Below are 13928 nucleotides of genomic sequence, written 5' to 3'. Positions count from 1 at the left end.
ACGGTTAAGACAAAGCAGAATGTCTCGTATTTTGATTAACATTGAGACCAGCGAGATGTGTAGTAACTGAGATGTACCGACCGTCCGTTCGTGATACCCCGCACAGGCGTTGGTATTTCCATAGATCAGGTAATACAGGCGTTCAAGAAAAAAAATTTCTGGAATTAGTAGTCCTTTATATAAGTTTTTTAGAGCTACGAATCGTACGAACTCACGTAGTGGTTCTCCACTATAAGCTACGATCGCGCCTCATATACTACAGCTTAACTTATGTACAGGTTTAGTACGCTTACGAAAGCCGTCAGAGTAAACGTTGTGGTAAGGCTTCGGACGTGTAAATAAGCTGCAACACAGGCCAAGTGCTCGAACTGCGGTGGTGATCAGAGAGCTGAAAAAGGCTTGTACCCTTTATGGCTACAGAAACTGAAGCTTTTCAGAAAAGTTCCCTGGAAAGGCGCTCACAAGGATCTGTACACGGGATGCCTGTTAATAGCAGCAATCATGTGTATGCTTAGCGTTATTTTGTCGATCGGCAAAGATGAGACTGCCACGAACATATTCATTTCGTAGTCCTCGATGCTGAAAACGTAATTTGAATATATTACGATCCCAGGAGGCACAAGTAAGTAACAAAAGTTGCTTCAATCAAACGCAAAAGCGATGATTAGTGTACTTTAATTAAGAATTTGAAAATGCCCCGTGTATTTCCGTGTGCGTTATTAAAAAGGCAAGCCTTCTGAGTTCTTCATGAATATCTAACACAAGTACTACGTATGTATATTATATACGTATAATCATCAGTATGGAGTAACATCGACATCTACGATCTTCGAATAAAGGCGCGTGCAGTGAGTTCCTTTAAGCAACAGGACTTACCATGGAAAGCCAATTGGCTAAGCCAAACAGTTAATCTTAGCTTCAGGCGCATATGATTTAGACCCGTTGACGCAGGACAAGAAATACATATATATGCTTTTCATCAATAAATATATAGACCAAGCCGGGGTAATTTAATTCTAGCTTAATTGTTTAAATTTTTTCTATAAAATTCTCTAACAACGTTTTTGGTTTGATGGTAGTCGTGTATCTAAACAATATATAGAAGTAATTTTTTTCACATTTAAATAATTTATTTAAATTATTTGTTGAGTTATTGGCCGGTTATCTATAGAGTGTAATTATTTAAGAGACGGTTTGCGAAATCTCATTATTCGAATTGTCAGTGTTAAACAAATGACAGCATAGAGTGGCAAAGACCACTTGAACTTAATGTCACAGGACGAAACGATCAGGTAAGATTGTTGCTGAGTCGCAGACGAAAATTAGCTTCATAGGTGTGTATTGGCGCAGACTGTTCGGTGGGAATCGTCTGCTATCGCGCTACCCTTCACTAGGACACCGGTCGACACCTGAACAGCAGACTGTATGGTACTGCACTTTGTATAATGCTTTGTTCTGTACCTAATACGGAATAAACAAATATAGGTGGTTGAAAGAGGATTCATTAGATCCAAACACGAAAGGGCCGTTAACATATTCTGGGCCGTCAGTCTTTGTAGGAACGGTGTGATTTCGGAATCCTTTCTGAATTCGCGTTCACGGACAGATTTGTCCTAACTGAAATATGAATCGGCCTTGTTAGTTTCAACTCAAGTAAATGATGTGTTCGTTTATGGACATAAGTCGGGTTACCACATCGGTTCATCTTTAGTAGACTGATTCCAAACATTCTCTAATAAATATATATATATATATACCCTAAATAAAGCTAATAATAATAATAATCACCTTATTATCGAATGGTGTCTTGTAACACTTATCATATCATCCTTTCCTTTATCAGAGGGGTAGGGGCGTGGGGTATGCGCTGACCACCAACCTAATAAAACCCTAAGCTAACTTTTGCATTAGTTTATATATATAAAAAAAAAAAAAAGTAAATTTGTACCTGCTGTTTATTATGAACAACAGCGTTATGAGACTCCAAAATGATCGTACAGTCAGATGTTCACATGATCACCAATTAACTTAATTACCTCTAGCCCTAGAGAATAGGCGGTTCATTTCCTATCCCGTAATTCGTCAAAAGTCCGGTGAGCGTAAATTTAGTTCAAGCATCAAAAGTCCGATCGAATCATACCTTAAACAGTTTATTCCAAGAACGCTTTTTATACTGCGCTTTTTGTTCAATATTTTTCAGCCATATACTACTAGATACGAATCTTAGGCCCAGTCAAATAGGATGCCTGGCAGGCAACGAAGGCTCTGTGTTGCGTCAATAGAATAAAAAACACATGTCCTTTTTTGTTCTTTGCAACCAACATACGAAAATATCTCTAAGCTGATTAATATTTATATATTTTTAGACAATGGTACTATTCTTTTAGCAAGATTCCCCTAGTTTTCTTCTTTGTTTTTTGCTATTTGTTTTCCTTCTGCTCAGAGCAGATAATACCACTCGATATGGCCGAGGTCGCAGCTGCAGTAGCATCATCAACATTGGCTTACCTTTACCCTAGATATTTGTCCGTGTTTTGCACGTGTGCGCTGCGCTCTTTGTTACGATCAGGCCAGCACTGTCCTCACTCGACTTCTGAACACACGAAGGGCCCGAACCTCGTGTTTCGCGTCCGCGTTGGTAGCACGCTTTGCGCGTTCGTCCGCTTGCTTGGTCCAACAGTGACGGTAGCCTCGCCGGCCACAGCAGGCCAGTACCCATTCGATCCCTCCTCCGGATCGTGGACTCCCCACTGGAGAGGGCAGGCCTCAACATCGAGGGTGAGGACGACTACATAAACGCAACTAAGCAGCGTGCGCGCCGTCCGAGTGCAAATCAACCTGGTATATATTTTCATCACTTGGAGAAAATTGTGCATGTGAGCTAAGCTCAATTGTGAGAGCTAGCAAGTTTGTACAGATCCTGCACGAAGACAAAGACGCCAACAACGACGTAGAGGAAGACAAAAACTAAATATGTTTGTTTTGGAAACATTTCGAAAGTTTCGAAACTGAAAAACAAAAGATACAACTAGGACAAACTAGGATCAGTTGCAGGTAGAAGCAGCTGTGCCCGCGCAAATGACTGGGCGTGAATATTAGTTCGAATAAAAATCACAAAGTAGGATTCACCGACCCAGCCAGCAGCCGGTCAGTCATCAGTCAGCAAAAGAGCGGCAGGGGGCCACTCGATAAAGCGGTAAATACGCGATAATATAAAATCAATCTTTTTGCCATAAGCTTATTTTGTACCCGTTCGCCGACAACTAAGCCATTCGCTAGTGGACTTGTTGGCGCCTATTATCTCTGGCGTATTTGATGCTGTTTTGAGGGACCAACTCGGTCAGGGTTTGGGTACGATCCTGGCTGACGTCAGAAGCATTGTACGACGGACTATAGGGTGGAAATTTAACAGGAAATGGATTGCAGTGCGTTGGTATAAACGTGTGTGTATGTATGTGGCTGCTACTCAACGTATCATTGCACGAGGCCGAGGGTGGTATAGGACGGGCTGTGCAGTGGATAACGGCTCGTTATAGCTCGCTCTGTGAGCTTAAACCATAAGCTAAGACGATGGAAAAGGTGGCGGCCGGCTTTGCCAGTCACGCAACGCGCACGTACTTGCTGACAGCTTGTCTGACCTGGTTCCTAATCTGGCCAATCTCACAAGAGCCAAAAGACAATGCGCGCGTCTTTCCTTATATTTCTAGTATATATATTCATACCCTCATACAGAGGATAGCCGTAAAATAAACGTTATAAGAACGTGAAATGAGAGAAAGAAAAAAGTTAGAGAAAACAATCGTACAACAAAGTTCACTTGCCAAAGTATTCCTCGCATCCATCATTCTCATTCATTCTCGAAGACGGGAAGAAAATCCAAAGTAGCGGGACTAACTGCAAGCTACAGAAACGGATATCCGTACTATAATGGAACAGAAGCATACCATCTCAAATTAAGTTGAATTTATTCCGTGGGATTTTCTCGACGATTTGACGTCCAACAGCTAACGTCTCAGCCGCGTCGGAAACAAATGCAGCATAAACGAATTACGTAACGACACAACCATTGCAATCACAGACCTGTACGCATCGACACACTGTTACCGTTTACCTCCGTATTTGTTGATTGGATTGTAGTCCTCAAACAGCCACAATTCTGTGAAGAAAACTTAATTGAAATAATGGTGAATGTAAAAAATATCACAGAAGCGTACGTTTACTAATTGGCGTTTGAAACATGTTCCTCTGCAACGTTATCGGATAACTGTTACAGTGGTCAGCTGAGATACAGCTGACTAGTTAATAGTTAGTTTCATTAACTTGATCAATAATAATAATAATGTGACGACATTAAATGACGTATCGACAAACGTGAAGAAGCGTTTCTGCGCTACCTGCATTGCTAAAATAAAAGCGTAAGCCGGTCGTTGTGGGATGTCAATATGGATGAATCGCTGACAACTGTCGCGTCTGCAGCATCGATTTCGGGCTTGGACAAGACGGCGGAATTAAGGAGGCTCTTTGAGCATTACAGTAAGCTCCAGGGGTATGACTATGACGAAGTGTTACGTATCATGAATGAAACCGGGTTCAATTTCACCGACCCAGAAGATGATATTTACATTTTTTACAAGGTAAGTTAGAAATTCGTAGACAGATTAACTATGAAAGACACATTTATCTAACGTTTACGGTTGCCCCAGTGGCAACTAATTAGAGGGATCTACCAAACGTCCTAAAAAGCAGGAAACTTTGGACAGTCATTTTCGCCTATGACAAAGCCCAAAATTTGCAAGCACCTGGAAGGTAGCATGATTTCAGATTGCGTTATTCGTAATGCCAAATAGAAAACTAACAAACATATACGTGTAAACGTAAGTATGCGTGCTAGTAGAAGCAAAGGATTATACTGCCAAATTATATTATGATTTCCCAATATCAGCTGTGTATGTGAAGCAAAGAGGTGACTGATGCCCTTATAAATGATTCCAAAACACAATGCCCAGCGGCGACAAGTCTGCGTTATGCAGCAACCTTTGTGGATTTCAGAAGCAGCATTTACTTAAATGTGTGTGGCAATGGGGAAGATAAAGTGGTGCAAATCAGAAACATTAATTCCGGGCCAGTGGTTCGCTGTAGTTACTATATGTTTATGCTCAAATGAAGGTAAATGAAGAAAGTATGTGACCTTCTAATTTTCTCTGTACATATGACAGAACTTCACAAAATGCAGGTTCAAAGTTGTGAGAAGAGAAGATCTTCTTATCGATGGCAAAAGTGGATTTATATGGTATGTGTTACCTTGAAAGAAATCGTTGAAGATGAAATAGCGATAACGCAACTGCTTATCGTTCTGACCGATCAGATTTTATCCTACGTGTTGTAAGCCACGAGAAATATTTGAGGATGGGGTGCTTCTACCCAGGTGACTAAGTCTTAAATTCATTCGTCCCCGCGACGGTAAAGTGTTTGCTATTAGATTTGGGGGTCTAGGTTCAAAACCAGGGGCAGTCACAGTCCGTTCGTGCTGACAGATAGCTGTCTGATAAAACACTTAATGTAAGGACCACCGGACTTAAAATTGACATATTTAGAGTGAAGTAGGCGTCGCGCATGTAAACATTCGAATATATCACAAAACGAAGTCTGTTAGAAAAATGCAGTAAATCTCAGTCATAAGAAGGCAAAGTACAAGTTATAATAAACCAATGCTCAATAAATCTATATGTGATCAAGCTGAAGTATGAGAAATTTTTGGCCAATAGTTACGAATCAAATCCCAAAATAAATTCCAATCGATGCACTTTTAGTTTTTCTTTATTTTTTCCGTTTAAGGGTTCCCTACCTATAAATCTGAGTGTGAAAAGTCAAATCTTTGAGTTGTAACAAAGGAAAACTATTATAATTTATCAAATAACGTACAAATAACTCGGTATTATTTAAACGACCCACAAATCAATGGTCGGCGGCTAGTCAATTTTACAACCGTATCATACCGAAATACCCCTTAACATGTAGTTCTCGTTTTCTTCCGAGGGTAAAAGTCGGCTCCGATCCAAACGAAAACTGTGTAGGTAACATAACAAGCATCATTAGGAAGCCAATGGGTAGAAGGATTGTTCTAGTTTGCTTAAAGGAGCTAATTTTATTTGATTCGAATAAAATACGTTTCTTCCGTGGACGTTACGACACCAGCTACGTACGCAAAAGAAAAATACACATTTCAAACGCAACTACATACTTTCCATTTTGCAATATTGTACCAAACTTCTTCAATAACAAAGTGCATACATGTGCGTCAATACAACTACGAAAAGCTGTTATAATATTTCCAGTAGTAAAAATAATTGATTGACTCTGTGTTTTGGAAATCACTATGTTTCTACAACAAGGGCGATGTTTCTAAAGAAAACGCCCTTCCCATGTTTTCTATTAACGTCCAAATACACACTGCGTCAGGGCCCCATGGTCCGGCTTACGAGGATCTGGAATATTCGTCTATAGACAGTCACAAACATGTTCAGATGCCGCATCGAATGTGACCATTTATTTTTGCCTGGGACTAAGTGTAGCCCTGGATTTTTTGAAAAAAAAACGGCCACTTGCTAGAGAAAATAATAATTTATGCCCGGGCGCTTCGTCAAAAAGACTGCCTTGAGCTTTGATTTTCCATATCATATATAGTACACCATAACAATGGCATGTCCACATCAATAGGGAACGCTAAAGAAATTGCATTCCTGCATAATGACCCACAAGCTGTTTCTACATAGCTTTCGATTAGGTGAACCCCTAATCTTGAAACTGCACTTGCGATGTTCGAGTGTTTCTATAGGAACACTATACGTCTGGGTAGTGACAGTTATCCTGACCGTGCGAGTAACATGTTTTCATATGGGTTTGCATACTTATGTATCTAAACATAGGGAATGATAGATCCGGTAAGGTAGAGCCTATATGAACGTATCCCGTTACAGAATATATTTACAACACCTTAAAAACACGCTGGATCAGCGGCATGCCCACTGCATGGGTAGAACGTAGAAAAAACAAGGTGGCATTAACTTTGTGAAAAGGAGGATCCGTGCTCTGCGCAGCTGTACTCATTTGTCTTGTCTATTCTTCTATCAAGCCTCTTCTATCTAGGGTACTCAGCGAATCCTGTCGCTGATGGAGACTTGGCACCGCTCCATACCGCAGCAAAACGCTGCCCGTTTCGTGAAGTCCGCCTGAGCTGTTATGTGAAGCTCGACCGACGACACGGGCCATTGTCTCGCACAATATATCTACTTGAATCCATGTCTACATATGTATTGTATACTCGGCTGTTGTACTAGTTCCGCATTGGTTATAGCCTTAGAATGGCCATGTCCTTGCAGGCGTAGCCGGAAAGAAATAAAAGTATTTGACGCTGTTTTTTCTACCCCTAAAAGTATAGTGCTTACAGATTCTAAAAAGAAGCTCCCCGTATCAAGTTTGAAAATAGTAAATGTCGTCTGCGGGAAACGTTTCTGTTTATGGAGGTTCATCACACACTTCATCACACTTAACCAATTCATATTTTTCCATTCTAAAGAAATATTAAGAAGCCAGTATATTTCAGGCTGTCTTGTCGAGGATGACACCGTTTGCAATAGGCACATTTTAAAATGCCTATCCATTCGCTTCATGGAGATTCTGAGCTTTCTTCACGATCAATGTCAGGTTACACCGGTACGCGTAAATGTTATAGAGTGTATGTGTGTTTATTTAAATAATATACTTCCGCAACTATGGTGTAATGATTCCTCGATATTCGATAGCGGACCAAGCCACCTGACAAGTGCTAAGTAGCGATTACCGCAAATCTGTTACTCTTCTACGCGGCCTCCGTCTACATAAACATAACGTAGCTCCAGGCAACGCTCTTCCGTGAAAACACACAATTCCGAAATGACTAAATAATTAACTCGGTGGCTGCGTCAATTGTTTCGCCTCACGTTAGCAGACAAAAATTAAAAGTTAAAAGGAGCTTTGAAGAATCTGACGTAATGGTTCTATAAACCCTCATAGGCCCCAGGCCTAATTACGGCTCATCTAGCCGCCCCTTCTTTTCCCCGATTTAGGAAGGACAGTGAAGGGGATCCATCCGACGGAACAGTTAAAGACGCTTTGTCAGTCCTGCATCATTACGATATATTAAAGGTGATTGGTAACCCGACTATAGTGAAATATACTACGGTGAAAGATTATAGTAAAAGCCTCCTTTGTCATTTTTTACCATTTTATTTTTTATCCCCGGCCCATTCGTACATTTTCGACGTTTTTATTAGAAAATCATCTTCTCCTTGACGGGAGGCGTTCCCTTTTATCGGGTAGCGCTCTATGATCGTATCCAGGTTGCCATCTGCGCTTCCTAATCGAACAAGAGATAGCTGTCAATCCCATCAGAGGGCACAGCCTGTTTACTCAGATACTTCGTTTTTTTCTTTGTTTCGTACGTCATTGCTTCGTGCTTTCATTCCTTTCCTTCTACTTTGCCTACTTCCGAAATGTCGGTTCGATTGGTCTTGCCGGAGCATACACTGTTTTATCTGTTCCAATACGAATTTATGATGGGTAAATATATCAATGCGACTTTTTATATGTTTATGCAGCTGACACTTTGTTAGGTGTTAATCGCTTCCTGTCATAGTCAACAGGAGGGCGGTCTGTAGCAAAGCCCCGCAGACGGAAATCAGTAGTGCGTAACAACGATTGAAAGAACAGGTTGAAAAACGTTTACACGATATCGAAGTGGACAGATGGCAACAAGCTAGGAAACATACCGTAACTTGTTTGGGTCCGGTAATTTTGTCGACAAGGGGTATGGGTTGACGAAAAGGTCTGTTGGGTTACTAGAAACTGGCAAACACGTGACGCGGCGTATAATCGATGCGCTCCGTTTAGTGATTAGGGCAACCTGTTTGACGCAATGCTTAATGTATTATCAGCCATGGAGCTTGGAATTTTTTAAATAATCCGATCACACTAGACTGCATCCTGAAGTGAAAATCAGAGATGATTGACAATAGCGTTCCGATATTTGATTTTAAAAGGGATGTTAAGTTGAAATAAATATAGCTTTTATTATTTCGCTTCCTGCCTCTACTCGGATATATTGTACAAACTGTCTACAAATTGTACAAATTGTCTTGTTAGAGACTATACGAATGTATTCGTCTCTATACTGATGTATAGACGCCGTTTGAATATATCAAAATTGAGGCTTTTTAACATGTGAGCCTTTTTACTAAGGTAATTTCTACAAGCTTACATTTCTACGCTAATTAGGCATAGGCTTTTTCACATGTTGCATGATGTTTTACAGATTTGCCATACTATTTGGCCCAACACAAACTCTCACAAGTTTCCAGATGGCAAAAAGCCCTTTCACAGTTCCTACACAGTGATGTTTTGCGGCATGAAAACTCTTCGATTTTCTTCGGGGTTATGGCACTAGTGGATGGCAAATGTCACAGGCCATTTTTGGATAGGGGTCCACTGTTGCGTAGCTTCCTATTCATGTCGAATCTATAGCCGCACAAGGCCAGAAAACCAAGAAACGTTATGGGCCTTAGCAGTAGAGTTCCTAATAGACGAACGGCGACTTTGCTTGCCTTGGAGTGGCATAGAGACTTCATTATAGTAGGTCGAAGTTACGTAAAAGGTTCTGCCGTTGGGGTGGGTATCTCGTCGTTCTTTCAGTGGGTCACTGGCATAAGACTTAGTCTTTGATCTTGTGGGTCTACAGCAAGTTTCCCAACGGGTACGAGGCAAGTAGATTGCACATGCAAACGATGAATGAACAAAAAACAATTCGACGCAATAGATCCGTGAATTCGAAGCGCCTCTTTCCTCCGATACTGGCCTTTCAAGTTAACATTTTACTATGAATAACTTTTATAGACATATATAAATGTACTGATTGTGCCTTTGATTAATGGCATTTAGTGAATAGGCAAGTGCATACGTTAGAATAATAATATTTAACCAACGAATGTGTTAAACGAACCCTTCGGCATTCGTATACATTTAATTAATACAAATTATATGTATACATTCTTTTTTATTTTTTTTTTGCTGTTACAAGCGAATCCGAAAATTAAACCGTTTCTGAGTTAGTTGGGCTAGAATGATGATTTTTAATATGTGTTATAAATGTTTTCCTTTATTTTTTTACACTTTTCCGAGCATTTGAGTGGCTTCGGGACAACCGTGTACCTACCATTTGCGTTCCCATCTATGGCTCCTTGAAGTAAACCAATAATAAGATATGCTTTCTCACAAGCTGCCTGCTTCTGGGTCTGGAAAGGCCCGTAGTCACACGGAAAATTAGCGAGTTGAGGTCAACGTTCCTTATTCTTTTGTCCAATCTGAGAAGTAAGTAAGGCATGCCAATGGGGTCTGACGTTGTCAACTTGTAACTAGATTGCGTGCTTTCGATTGTCGTGCCAATAGCCCATAAATCTTCTCAGAGTTCGAGATAGCGGGTTGCATTTTCGGCAAGTATCTCTTAGTAGCGGTTCATTGCAAGTACTACAATTACGTTACGTCCGAGCCAATTTGACACTGCCACAGAACCCGATTTCTCTTCAGGGCGACGCTGTTCTCTCGCTTGATCCCTTTTCGGCCATGCAAACTTCGTGAAGTTACCGACACTGATAGCACCAACGGCGTAAGACAGTCGTCAGAAAAATTTTGTTTGGAACAGGTGACGCTCATAAATAATTTGCTAACACCGAATGCGTATATAGGCACTCCTTATTACAGCATAGCGGAATGACGTTTAAAACGAAAACAACGCAATAACGTTGGCCGTAACGTGTGCACGTTAGGAATCATGGTTTCAGAGTCATCATCGACTTTGTTCTTATTTCACTGGAGAACACCATATTATGTATTAACTCTGATAGACAATGACTAGGTTCATGAATTACATTTACTAGCGAAAATTCAGCCTACTTTACGTACTACATCTTTTTTTGCCTATTTAAATCATAGTATTGCGTTAATTAAAATTAACTGCTGCACATATGGGCGTGATGTTTAAATCTCCATAAATCTCCACATCTAGTCTAGGCTGCATATAAATTTAACATTGTATTTTATATTATAATAGTATAATGGTTTTTACGTGTAACGTTATTCATTACAAAGAAGGGAAGCACCCAGGTGATTTCCTAGATCTCCGAGAACCACTTGTCACTCTAGTTGTGATAATATTAGAATATGATTTTTAATACTGATCGCCCGTGAACGCGCAATCCACAGAGTTGCCCACTATCATTAAACAAGTAGTTAATAAATTCTTAGTTTGTCGGTAAAAAGCTACACTTGTGTGCTAATATCTATACGTACAATTATCAAACTTCAGTATCACTCACCGCGAACCTAAGTTCTAAGTTTGTCTTGGGAATACGACGGTGATTTGTAATTACCAATTTCGTGCACTATTAATGCCGCCATTACACGTCTTCTTGACGTTCGTATGGGTGCATATTTAGTCCAGAGAGCGCATCAGAGCCGTAAAGATCTGTTTGGAATTAGCACTTGCATAGCACCTTGATGGTGATGATAGAAACTTCAGAGGCGATAGCAAGGAACAGTTGACACATCTTACCCCCTTTATTTTCATTATGTCCCGGCTTCAGAAAAATTGTGGAGAGAAAATGGACCGTGTGTCAAAAACGGTCGAGGCTTGGACAGAGAAGAGTAGCTTACTTAAGAATTAGATTCTAATGCAGGGAGTACCGGCGACACTGGACGTAAAAATGAAAACATAGAGGTCAGAGTGAGCTGAGCTTTTCGTCCGTCAAAGCTCAGACCATGAAAACCCCTTTGACAGACAGAGTTAATGAGACAATGTGCCGACAGAATTGATCAAGCTTAGCTGTCAGCGAAGGCCAACTGGAACTGTTGATTTGTGCTACTGGGCCTTAGGTAAAAATCTCGAGCAAGCGTTGGGTTTTAATGAAAAGTTAATGGTAAGAATGGGTAGTCTGGATAATGGAAACAAATTTCCTAGTGAGAATACCTTGTCCGTATTTTGCATGACATCCATATAAAGTCAAATCATACATATGAAAGCTATTACATACTATAATTATTGATATAAGATCTGGAGATGAGCTTGTGGGGAGTGGGTATTTGGGTCAATCCGAAATAACATCAGTCGCATAAGTTCTCTGTCACCGCTCATCTCCACTGAGGGCACGAACCAACAGAGTCAACGCTTCCTTTTCGGTGAACGATATTCGATTATTGTCCAATCTTCTGTTGGTATGTCGGAGTGGCTAGATGTCACATGCCGACAGCAGTTTGAAAGTTGACTTCTACACGCGTAAGCATGATTCAGCGGTTCGAAGAATCTTTGTTTTCATTCGCCTGACCGGCAAAGGCGGACTATACGTGCCGGCCAGTAGAAGTCGAAATAACGCTGTCACGGGATTCGACTACTGGCCATATAAGTTAAACTTCTTTTCTCTTGAAGACGTGTGGCCAACGACGTTGGAACACGCTTGGAACACGGTTAACTAAAGCTATATGGGCTGAAAGCCCATATAGCTTTAGTTAACCGTTGAGATTGGAGCGCCGTCGACCGTATGAATTTGACCCCTTTTTTACCTTGTGGGGCGACGAATCATACTTTCAATTTCTGAGCCCAAACGGGCTTTATATGAATTGGCAATTTATAATTTTTTCGGCAAAACATCTGTTCAAAGAAAGGATACCTAGTAAAATAAAGAGTCAGAATGCAATAGCAGGAGTTAGATTATAATTTAGATCACACTGGGATACCTATACCTTGATGTTCTGGATCTTAGTACCCTTCAAATGTGCCCCCGATATTTATTCAATATGAAAATGTATTATTATAGTAAAAGTAACTCAGTTAAAAACTCCTGCTTAATACCTGCATCGCCTTAACCCTTGTATCGACCTCACTACGCGAGAAGCAAAAATGGAAGAAGCAGAAGGAAGAATTAGGCGGTCACGCGAGCTGACGAAGTGGGTGACACCTATAGTCCTTTCGTATATCTAGTAAAATGTTCGATATATGCTGAACAACGCGAAAAAAAAAACTGTAGGTATTCATTAGGGCAGCTGTACCTCGTCAAAGTAGTAGTATTCGAGTTTTCTGCGTCAATTTGGACTGACCTTTTATATCATCCAGTTCACATAACCTGCGTTTGTCATCTGTCGAACTCTACTCACCTGTTGTACCTAATAAGGATAGAAGTAGCCCTTCATCTCGTCCATGATACCTGTGTTGGATTACTTGTTTGGATTAAAGACCTTTTTTTGTGAGGATATATCTCTTCTTGCTAAGTTTACGTGTATGCATGGCACATAAAAGATATATATACGAACAATCGGGTATTTAGTAATACCTTAAAATATTATGTTGTTCTTTCAGAAGTATTATATATAAATAGCAAAATTAGCAAACAACCGGACAATAAAAGCTGACTTGTATTTGAAATTATACGCAGAGGAAGAACCAGCAAATTAGTCCTATTCGTGGTTTAACTGAACGTATCTAACATGATCGGCCTTCGAAAGCAGCCAAATGTTCTTCTTCAACGCGAAAGTCCTGCTTGATCCTGTCTGTCTTTTTCTTTTATATACATATATATATATATATATATAGATTTATTTTTACCATTAGTTTTTTTTATTTAAAAAACATACTTTTCCCTGTGGTCACTTAAAACCGTCTTGTCACTCCCAATAATTTTTGGCAGTAATTAGGCAGCAACACGAATTCGCATACGTGTTTTCGCCGCTAATATGGTGGCGTCCGGCGATAGCTCACGAGTCTCTTTCTGCTATTGCTACCGTTGTTTTCGCTTGACGCGATGCCTGACCCCGCCATAGTAGTAATTCTATGTTGCAGTAATTCTACC

At 40.4% G+C, this 13928-nt stretch overlaps 1 protein-coding gene and 1 long non-coding RNA gene across 5 annotated transcripts in view; one reads left to right on the top strand and one right to left on the bottom strand.

Moving 5' to 3' along the window:
- Positions 1–1108: 1108 nt before the first annotated feature.
- Positions 1109–2690, bottom strand: LOC147752818 (uncharacterized). The gene is made up of 2 exons (XR_015313041.1): positions 2509–2690; positions 1109–1617 (listed from the first exon to the last, which is right to left on the bottom strand). It is a non-coding gene; the product is annotated as an uncharacterized LOC147752818 (long non-coding RNA).
- A 136-nt stretch (positions 2691–2826) lies between these two features.
- LOC111265359 (cardioacceleratory peptide receptor) overlaps positions 2827–13928 on the top strand; it is a 50378-nt gene continuing 39276 nt past the window's right edge. For all 4 annotated transcript variants that reach the window (XR_002683420.2, XR_002683422.2, XM_022841960.2 and 1 more), the window contains exon 1: positions 2827–4634. Coding sequence is in view for 2 of the 4 variants with exons in the window: in XM_022841960.2 (XP_022697695.1) it covers positions 4443–4634 (192 nt within the window). In the remaining 2 variants the exon portion in view is untranslated. The remainder of the gene's footprint in view (positions 4635–13928) is intronic.

This window comes from Varroa jacobsoni, unplaced genomic scaffold (genome assembly GCF_002532875.2).
Source record: "Varroa jacobsoni isolate VJ856 unplaced genomic scaffold, vjacob_1.0 scaffold_963, whole genome shotgun sequence".
In the NCBI taxonomy this organism is placed as follows: Eukaryota; Metazoa; Arthropoda; class Arachnida; order Mesostigmata; family Varroidae; genus Varroa; species Varroa jacobsoni.
The sequence above is the reverse complement of the archived record's forward strand: the minus strand, read 5'-3'. Positions and strand labels throughout refer to the sequence as shown.